Source organism: Ahaetulla prasina, chromosome 1, assembly GCF_028640845.1.
Source record: "Ahaetulla prasina isolate Xishuangbanna chromosome 1, ASM2864084v1, whole genome shotgun sequence".
In the NCBI taxonomy this organism is placed as follows: Eukaryota; Metazoa; Chordata; class Lepidosauria; order Squamata; family Colubridae; genus Ahaetulla; species Ahaetulla prasina.
The window spans coordinates 160,373,321-160,384,422 of NC_080539.1; the positions used below are offsets into that span (position 1 = coordinate 160,373,321).

General features: G+C 42.6%; 1 protein-coding gene across 19 annotated transcripts in view; it reads right to left on the reverse strand.

The window, feature by feature from the left end:
• The window catches only part of PUM2 (pumilio RNA binding family member 2), a 76,191-nt gene extending 69,985 nt beyond the window's left edge, over window positions 1–6,206 (reverse strand). For 18 of the 19 annotated variants that reach the window (XM_058179389.1, XM_058179380.1, XM_058179329.1 and 15 more), the window contains exon 1: window positions 6,054–6,206. Coding sequence is in view for 1 of the 19 variants with exons in the window: in XM_058179414.1 (XP_058035397.1) it covers window positions 5,566–5,592 (27 nt within the window). In the remaining 18 variants the exon portion in view is untranslated. Of the gene's footprint in view, window positions 1–5,565; window positions 5,628–6,053 lie in introns of those variants that run through there. The other variant, XM_058179414.1, reaches the window with a different exon arrangement.
• Window positions 6,207–11,102: the final 4,896 nt, after the last annotated feature.

An 11,102-nucleotide genomic window follows, 5' to 3' on the forward strand; every position in this document is an offset into this window, starting at 1 on the left:
TGTGGGAATGGGTAAAAACAGCAGAGATACGCCATAGATGAAATCTATGTTATATTACAGTATTAAAGGTAGAATAGAGGGCAAAATACATCCTTAGAATTGTTCTGCAAATGAAAAGCTGAAACATGAATTACAGTATAGGTATTAGCAGTATATCACAGTTATGGTACTATCTCTATTCTCCCAAATTCTTCCACTTCAGTAGGATAACTGCAACCCAATGAATTTGCACAAGGCAAATTCATGAATTCCATGGATATGGAAAAAATAATGACAAAGTTATAATAGAAACATACAAAATCCAGTAATTCAGGAATAGAGCAGTCTGAAACATAACAGATCCTTCTCTAGACCAGGCTGTTCTTAAATATAGTTTGTTGATTTCTGAAAGTAAATTGTTTGAACCAGAAGTGAGCTGAAGTATTCCAAGGTTTCAGTTGAAGGATTTACTTAAAACAATTGCTTCACCTAGAAGGTGTTAAACTGGCGGCCGGCAGGCCAAATGCATCATGCGTAGGCCACACACCCCAGATTCACAAATGGGAAAAACATTGACACCACAGGTTTGACACCTGTGACCTAGAATAAGCATCCAGAGGAGGGACAGAATATTTCAAAATTTTTGAGGATGTTGTTTTATTAATGAGTTTCCCAGAACCCTATGCCCCAAATAATCAGGAACGGTGTAATTCAGCATCCAAGAACAATGTATCACCAGTTCATATTAAAACCTGGACATGTAATCCGCAATTCAGATAATATACAGATTGTTATTCTGGACTCACAGTCACAAGAGAAAACTCTACTGATGGAACCAATGGAATATACTTTGCAACAGATAAAATCTAAACTCAAAACATACGAAGGAACGAAACCATTGTGAAGTATTTTGAGGCACTCTCATCCTAAAATTCTAATCACAATCTTTGAGACTCCATATATAGTTAGTCCTCTACTTATGACCAAAACTGAGCCCAAAATTTGTTGCTAAGCAAAACAGTTGTTAAGTGAGTTTTGTCCCATTTTATGACCTTTCTTGCCACGGATATTAAGTGAATCAATGCAGTTCTTAAGTTAGTAAAACAGTCTTAAGTGAATCTGGTTTCCCAATGTCTTTGCTTGACAGAAGATCACAAAAGGTGATCATATGATTCTGGGATACTGCAACCGCCATAAATAAGAACCAGCTGCCAAGCGTCATGTGACCATGCGGATGCTGCAATGGTTATAAAGTGTGAAAAACGGTCATAAGTCACTTTCTTCAGTGTTGGTATAACTTTGAATGGTCACTAAATGAACTGTTGTAAATTGAGAGAACTATTGTAAGTTGAGAACTGCCTGTATATCCAACCAATAATCTACATTCTCTAATAAAGGATAGGGTGGGGATGAGAACAAAATGTTCTGGTCAGGAAGTAAGAAAATTAGAAAAAATAGTGCTGTAAATATTTTAAAAATGCTTTAAGGTAGTCCTCAACTTACAACAGTTCATTTAGTGATTGTTTGAGATTACTAGCATTAAAAAAAGTGACATGACCATTTTTCACACTGCAACCATTGCAGCATTCCCATGGTCACATGATTTACATATGGATGCTTGACAACTGACTCACATCTATGACAGTTACAGTGTCCCAAAGTCATGTGATCCCTTTTGCGATCTTCTGACAAGCAAAATCAATGGGGAAGCTGGATTCATTTAACAACCAGGTTACTAATTTAACAATTGCAGCGATTCACTTAACGGTGGCAAGAAAAGTCATAAAATGGGACAAAATTCACTTAACAAATGTCTCACTTAGCACATAAATGTTGAGCTCAATTGTGGTCCTAAATTGAGAACTACATGTAAGTATCCCCTATTCTCAAGCCCTTCACCCATGTATGAATATCAGCTTTTCTCTAAACAACATCCTCATAAGAAGAAATCATTACTCTTCAACTACAAAAGATGCCTTTCAACATAGGTGGACTTTCTGGTGAAAAAAATAATGTCTTCCGCTCTAATAATTATAGCTGCAGGCTCCAACACTCATTGCCCTTATTTGCCTTGCAGCACCAAAACCAGGTCTGTAAGCAACAGACGAATCTATAATTTAACTGCACACCACTATCAACTCTGCAGACAGGAAAGCTACAGGTAGTTTTTGACTATAACCACAATTGAGCCCAAAATTTATGTTGCTAAACAAGACTGTTGTTAAGTGAATTTTGCCCCATTTTACGACCCTTCTTGCTACAGTTAAGTGATTCACTGCAGTTAAGTTAGTAACGTAGTTAAGTGAATCTAGCTTCCTCATTAATTCTGCTTGTCAGAAGGTCACAAAAGGTGATCACATGATCCTGGGACAATGGTCATGAATACATGCCAATTGCCAAGCGTCCAAATTTTGATGAAGATACTGCAACAGTTAAGTGTGAAAAACGGTCATAGGTCACTTTTTTCAGTACTATTGTAACTTCAAATCGCCACTAAACACATGGTAGTAAATCAAGGACAGCCTTTACAGGATTTAAATACCATCAATTAATGTTGGTGACTTCATTCACTTCATTTACCCCTAATTTCTTGACCAAAATATAATCCATTGTTCATCCAGGAACCATGCTGAACGCTGTTCTTTTCTCAGTTTATATTTTGCTCTTCATAGACCGCTCTCCACAGTAATATGATCTACAGCACACTTAGTTCCATGCAGAGTTGAAAGACCCACTCTGTGATTAAGAAATTTCCAGAATGGCTTCTTCTATAATTCACATGATTGTAGCACACATTAGATATTTAGCCTGAGCAACATATGCCTGGCATTTATATGTCTGTCATGTTCAACCACATGAAACTGTCTCCTGATATTACAGTATGGGTTTCAATCCATCAGTTCAGTCATCATTTGCCTCTGACATCAATGATCCTGATCAAGCAAGTAAGATATTAAAAGTTGCTTGTCCATAAGCTGTGTTCTTTGCCTGTTCAAGTCCCCTATACTTCATAATTGTTTTCTCTTCTGAACTGAGCAGGGACATGCATTTTCAATGTAGTAAATCCAATGTAGGAAAGCTATATGAGTCTTCTTCCTTTTATCTGTGCACCATGATTAAAAAAAACCAAACCAAAGCTATTAAGTGTATGTATGGTACAAGAAGACATAATCTCATGTCCAACGTTTTTCTGGACTTTCTGGTAGGTTCAATCTTGGCTGAGTAACACGCACTGTTATATCACTATGAGAGAAAAAGGACCGCACTGCCACTAGAAAATCTTTCTAGGTCTTGAATAATATAGAGAAACAATGACTGCAAAGATGTGATTAATGTGAGCTATAAGTGCACTACAGGCTGTGGGTTGGGAGTTTTAAACATTATGCTTCTCCCCTTAGACTTAGTATACAGAAAATATCACAGCTATTGAAACTGTGCCATTTTTTTATTCCCATGAGTTGTGTTAAGGAGTGTTTCTTGAAAATAGTTTGTCAACACAGGCTAGAGTGTAAAATTATTGTGAATGTAGGGTAGCATCTCTCTTCCCAAATCTCCCTTCTGTTCTATCTCCCAAGAAATTGTTTTGAGTGAGAAAAGTCCATAAATTTGATACATAAATACAATAAAAATAATAAGAGCCAAAATAGTGCCAGAACAGAATATTTGGGAGGAGGCATTAATTGGACATACCTTTTCAAATGCTACTCTACACAGAACTCTATACAGAAAGTACAGGAGACTGACTCTCAGAATATGTTATTTCTAGATATAATCCACAAAGTGTTTTTGGTTTGTTTTTGTTAATGAATATTCAATTTTACTGGATCATGAAGAATCTCTTAAGCTATGTTTTTTGACAGAGACAAACACTATAGGTTTGTGTGTAAACAAATGTATGTTTATATATCCTGTTCCACTGGCTTGTACCTGCAACAATAATCTAGATTCTTCAATGAAATGTACAATAACATGTACTATTTAAACTAACCATTTTTAAACAATCTGAATTGCATTATTCAATGTATAGTGAAAGGGACATCAAGAATTCTGGAAAAAGTTTTTTTCTGGTTGCAACGTTAATTAAAACCAATTAAAACCCAAGTTATTGTCATCTGTACCATATATATCCTACAAAAGACAAAAAAGGAAAATGATATTCAGAACTATATTTATCCAAACTTTTAAACAAATGCTTTATTCACACATCACTCAGATTTAACTTACTTGAATTTAAAATTGCAGTGAAACACATGCTTATCTGCCTTGCTTAAATCATGACTTTATGCTTCACAAATGTATTAGAATATCTTTTTTTTAAAACCAAAAAGTTCAAGAACTTTTTTTTGAGTATCTTGTTACACCCTAAAAACCATAGTATACAATTTCCCCACACTATTTCCTGTTTATTGACCTTTGTTGTATCATTCATAATATCTGGTTGCACTTTCCAGAGATTCTCCCCACAGGCACCAAAACAAACTGTTCTTACACATTTCATTTAAGATCAGCTTTTTTAAAAAAATCTGTAAGAATGTGTTCAACTACATCAAACACTACAATTAATATATTATAGCACAACATACTGAGCCACAATCAGCAGCCCATATTTTAGCATAATACGTTCGGTGAACCTAACCGTAGGGAGAATGGAGCTAAATAGATCACGTCTAAATTAATAGCTAAATTGTCCCTTTGAACCGTCTGTATTTTCCAAAAGGAACATTTATACTTCAAAGGGGCAAACAAACCACATTATCCATTTGCAACTAGGCTTTACTACAACAGACCTTTAAAATACTTTTACAAATTTTCAAGCAGAAGGCAATTCTAATGATTATTGCCTTCCACTTCCAGCACCGTTTCTTTTCCTTGCATTCATTCACCCTTTCTCGGATTAACCACAGACTGCTTATTACACAACGAAAGCGTGATCGGTTACCATTCCGATTCCCTGGTTAAAAGACCCAAGCTAAGGTTCTTGACATTTTAGCAACCCAACGTTAACGCTTGCGGAAGGGGGCGGGGGGGAGGAGAACCCGTCAGTACGCAGAGACAAATCCCGTCTCCGAAACAAAGACAGTAAGTACTTTATTCGCGACCGATCCAGGGTATGATATCTTCAAGAGACCTCCTTCCTCCCTTCCAGTGGCTCGATTTCCCCCACCCGTAGAATAGGCCCTCAAGCACTCCTTTCTGCAAATGATGTCCGCTCGGTCAAACGCTGCCTTCGCGGGAGCGCTCCCCCCCCCCAACCGCCTTTCCGTTTACTCCACACATCCTCCTCAAGATTTGGTGGGGAGGGGAAAACCCCACCGAATGGTTGGAAGAGCTGAAGCGCATCCTCCCTCGCTCCCTTCCCCCCCCCCCCACGAAAAGAACCCCCAGTTCCCTCCCCTCAACGGCCCTTCCATTAAAATAAAATAAAAAGAAGACGACCCATCAGCCACTTCCACCATTCCTTTCCACACACACCGTTTTATACGCAAGCCAAGGTACCCACCCACCCACCCCTCTCTCCGACTCCTCCTCGCCCGAAATGCAGCCATAATAACAATGAGAGAGAGAGAGAGACGGAAACAAACCCACCCGGTCGAACGTTCCTATCACCACCATACTGGCTCGTTCCAACCACCACACCCACACGGACCGTCTCCTTTCTTCTCTCGGCGGCACCCCCACCCTCCTCCCCTTTTACACAAGGCGGCTTCCTCCTCCTCCTCCTCGCTTCGGCCAGCCCGGGCCTGCCTAACAAGGCCTACTACTTCCCCGCAACACAAAGGAGGGAGGGAGGGAAGAAAGAAAGGAGGTGGTGAGGGGGAAAAGGTTGGAGGCGAGGCTGCGACGTGCGCGAAAAACCACCAGCCAAGGCCCCGGGCGGCTGCAGCCGCTCTTTCCCCGCGAACGAAACAAAAGGACGTGGGTGAACCGCCGTGTGGGGGAAATGGAAAGGCGCGCGCGGTTAGCGGTGGGGGTGGGGGGGTGTTTACCCTTTTGCTCCTCCTCCCTCGCGCGCTGCCCCTCCGTTCCATCTTCCCCCCCACCCTCCTCCTCCTCTGCCACGGCCGGATACTCACGAGCTGGGGTGAGCGGGCAGCGCTGTTTGTTGTAACGGACACGGAAAGGAGGGGGCTCCCTCTTCCTCCCGGAAGACTCTTGCCAACAACGATCCAATTGCCCCCTCCCTGCCACCCTTGCCTTCCTGCCACCGCCCCTCCCCCTCCTCCTCCGCCACCACCTCCACCTCTGCCGCCGCCACCGTCGTTGTCAACGGGAAGAAAGCTCACAACATGGCGAGTGAAAGACAGAAAGAGAGGGACGGACATACACGGCGGCGGCAGCAGCTGCCCACTAGTGCGCATGCGCGCCGCCGGCACAAGGGAGGTACGGTAGGATGGCTTGAGTTGACAGCGCGCGCGCGCGCGGACGCGTGCGTCCGAGCGCACTTCTCCGAAGCGTGCGGCGATGGCTTGGCGTCCGCTTTTGCGCGTGCGTACGACGGATGGACGGACGCCGGGGCGGGGGCAGTGCGAAGTGGGTGGGGGGGGGGGGCATACACTCAAACAAAGCCCATACCCGTTCAAGCAAAGAGTGCGAGTCGTCATAAAGTAGCAAGAAGACTTCCGGCCCTGGATTGCAGTCTGTGTTAAAGTGGGATGCCACTGCAAGGGAAAGGGCGTGAAAAGTCAAAGCTGCGCAAACTTAAAGGTGCCTTTTAATCGAGTGTTCTGAAATAATTGGACTTTTCCTCCGAATAGGCGTGCAAAAATTACTCCGTTATCTTGGACACCTGCGAAGAGCCACGCTTCCTCAGCATCCACAGTCCAAGGTCACCTGCAGCATACTGAGTGTTCCCTCCCCCCAGCCCACCCCGTTTATTTTTGTGGCATGTTCATTTATTTCTCACTCCCATTTTAGAATCGTGGCATCTTAGCAATCATGTTCTCGATGCACTTTTCAAGAAAAATGAAAATACAGGAGTAATTCAGAATCAAAATCAAAATAGAGCTGGAAGGGACCTTGGAGGTCTTCTAGTCCATCCTCCTGCTCAAGCAGGAGACCCTATATTATTTCAGACAAGTGGCTGTCCAGCCTCTTAAAAACCTTCAGTGATGAAGCACCCACAACTTCTAAAGACAAAGCTGTTGCATGGGTTAATTGTCTCACTGTTACGAAGTTTCTCCTTAATTCCAGATTGCTTGATTAGTTTCCATCCATTGTTTCTTGTCCTGCCCTCTGGTGCTTTGGAAAATAAATTGGCCCCCTCTTCTTTGTGGTATCCTCTCAAATGCTGGAATGCTGCTATCATGTCCCCCCCAGTCCTTCTTTTTTCTAGACTAGCCAAACCCAAATCTTGCATCTATTCTTCATATGTTTTAGTCTTCAGGCCTTTAATTATCTTAGTTGCTCTTTGCACTTTTTCAAAAGTCTCAATATGTTTTTTGTAATGTGACCAAAACTGGCTGTAGTATTCCAGGTGTGGTTTTACTAAGGCTTTATAAAGCGGTACTAATACTTACATGATTTTGATTCTATGCCTCTGTTTATACAACCAAGGATTGTATTAGCTTTTTTGGCTGCTACCGCACATTTCTAGCTCACGTTTAAGTGATCGTCCACTAAGACTCCAAGGTCCCTCTCACAGTTACTGTTTTTTGAGTCAGGTTTCACCTAATCTGTACTTGTACTTTTGGGTTTTCCTGCCCAGGTGTAAAACTTTGCTTTTCTCTATATCAGGAGTGTCAAACCTACGGCTCACGGGCCGGATGAGTCACACGCTGGTCATGCCCACCCCCATTTTATCGAAAGGGAAAAAAGTCGTGATACGTCACATGACATGACGCTGCGAGTTTGACACCCCTGCTCTACATTAAATTCCATTTTGTTGGATAGGGCCCATTGTTAAAGTTTGTCAGTCATTAACTGATTGATAGTTTGTGTACTACCACTTATGTCAGGGGTGTCAGACTGGTAGCCTGCAGGCCAGATGTGTCATGCACAGGCCACGCCCACCCCAGCTCCTCAGAGGGAAAAATTGCAAAATGTCACATGACGCCATGAGTTTGATACCCGTGACTTATGTATACAGGTAGTATTTACAGCAGTTCATTTAGTGACCATTCTAAATTACAACGGTGGTGAAAAAAATTGACTTACGACCATTGTTCACACTTAACCACCATTACAGCACCCCCATGATCACATAATCAAAATTCAGACACTTGGCAACTGACTCACATTTATGACAGTGATCTATGATCCCTGTGATTTATGATCCCGGGGACGTGTGATCCCTTTTGCGACCTGACAAGCAAAGTCAATGAGAAAGTCAGGTTCACTTAACCGCATTACTAACTTAACAACTGTGGTGATTCATTTAACAACTGTGGCAAGAACAGCCATAAAATGGGTCAAAATTCACTTAACAACTGTCTCACTTAAGCAATAGAAATTTTGGGTTCAGTAATGGGTGTAAGTTGAGGACTACCAGTACCTTCTCCAGGATGATCTTGCCCTTCCAACAATGCAACCATTGCTGCTGTGACGGACATACACGGCGGCGGCAGCAGCTGCCCACTAGTGCGCATGCGCGCCGCCGGCACAAGGGAGGTACGGTAGGATGGCTTGAGTTGACAGCGCGCGCGCGCGCGGACGCGTGCGTCCGAGCGCATTTCTCCGAAGCGTGCGGCGATGGCTTGGCGTCCGCTTTTGCGCGTGCGTACGACGGATGGACGGACGCCGGGGCGGGGGCAGTGCGAAGTGGGTGGTGGGGGGGCATACACTCAAACAAAGCCCATACCCGTTCAAGCAAAGAGTGCGAGTCGTCATAAAGTAGCAAGAAGACTTCCGGCCCTGGATTGCAGTCTGTGTTAAAGTGGGATGCCACTGCAAGGGAAAGGGCGTGAAAAGTCAAAGCTGCGCAAACTTAAAGGTGCCTTTTAATCGAGTGTTCTGAAATAATTGGACTTTTCCTCCGAATAGGCGTGCAAAAATTACTCCGTTATCTTGGACACCTGCGAAGAGCCACGCTTCCTCAGCATCCACAGTCCAAGGTCACCTGCAGCATACTGAGTGTTCCCTCCCCCCAGCCCACCCCGTTTATTTTTGTGGCATGTTCATTTATTTCTCACTCCCATTTTAGAATCGTGGGATCTTAGCAATCATGTTCTCGATGCACTTTTCAAGAAAAATGAAAATACAGGAGTAATTCAGAATCAAAATCAAAATAGAGCTGGAAGGGACCTTGGAGGTCTTCTAGTCCATCCTCCTGCTCAAGCAGGAGACCCTATATTATTTCAGACAAGTGGCTGTCCAGCCTCTTAAAAACCTTCAGTGATGAAGCACCCACAACTTCTAAAGACAAAGCTGTTGCATGGGTTAATTGTCTCACTGTTACGAAGTTTCTCCTTAATTCCAGATTGCTTGATTAGTTCCCATCCATTGTTTCTTGTCCTGCCCTCTGGTGCTTTGGAAAATAAATTGGCCCCCTCTTCTTTGTGGTATCCTCTCAAATGCTGGAATGCTGCTATCATGTCCCCCCCAGTCCTTCTTTTTTCTAGACTAGCCAAACCCAAATCTTGCATCTATTCTTCATATGTTTTAGTCTTCAGGCCTTTAATTATCTTAGTTGCTCTTTGCACTTTTTCAAAAGTCTCAATATGTTTTTTGTAATGTGACCAAAACTGGCTGTAGTATTCCAGGTGTGGTTTTACTAAGGCTTTATAAAGCGGTACTAATACTTCACATGATTTTGATTCTATGCCTCTGTTTATACAACCAAGGATTGTATTAGCTTTTTTGGCTGCTACCGCACATTTCTAGCTCACGTTTAAGTGATCGTCCACTAAGACTCCAAGGTCCCTCTCACAGTTACTGTTTTTTGAGTCAGGTTTCACCTAATCTGTACTTGTACCTTTGGGTTTTCCTGCCCAGGTGTAAAACTTTGCTTTTCTCTATATCAGGAGTGTCAAACCTACGGCTCACGGACCGGATGAGTCACATGCTGGTCATGCCCACCCCCATTTTATCGAAAGGGAAAAAAGTCATGATATGTCACATGACATGACGCTGCGAGTTTGACACCCCTGCTCTACATTAAATTCCATTTTGTTGGATAGGGCCCATTGTTAAAGTTTGTCAGTCATTAACTGATTGATAGTTTGTGTACTACCACTTATGTCAGGGGTGTCAGACTGGTGGCCTGCAGGCCAGATGTGTCACGCACAGGCCACGCCCATCCCAGCTCCTCAGAGGGAAAAATTGCAAAATGTCACATGATGGCAATGTGACGCCATGAGTTTGATACCCGTGACTTATGTATACAGGTAGTACTTACAGCAGTTCATTTAGTGACCATTCTAAATTACAACGGTGGTGAAAAAAATTGACTTACGACCATTGTTCACACTTAACCACCATTACAGCACCCCCATGATCACATGATCAAAATTCAGACACTTGGCAACTGACTCACATTTATGACAGTGATCTATGATCCCTGTGATTTATGATCCCGGGGACGTGTGATCCCTTTTGCGACCTGACAAGCAAAGTCAATGAGAAAGTCAGGTTCACTTAACCGCATTACTAACTTAACAACTGTGGTGATTCATTTAACAACTGTGGCAAGAACAGCCATAAAATGGGTCAAAATTCACTTAACAACTGTCTCACTTAAGCAATAGAAATTTTGGGTTCAGTAATGGGTGTAAATTGAAGATTACCAGTACCTTCTCCAGGATGATCTTGCCCTTCAGGACTTCCAACAATGCAACCATTGCTGCTGTAATGAAATCCATCCACCTTGTTACAGGTCATCCTCTTCTTTTGAACTTTTTTTTTTTTAGCATTCTGCACTTCTCAAAAGAGCTAGGTTCTTGGATGAGGTATACAGAATATGATAATTTGAGCCTGGTCGTTTGTTCCCCAGGTGAAAACTCTGGGTTGATGTGTTCAATGATCCATTTGTTTGTTTTCTTGGTATCCATGGTATTCTCATCATCGCCAACAACAAAGTTCTTGGCAATAATTTTTTTGTACTGCTTCTTCAAAGTCTAATTTTCACTTCCAAGGAAAATGACAATCCACAATTCTCATCCTTGTGTATACATGTCATGATACCAGAA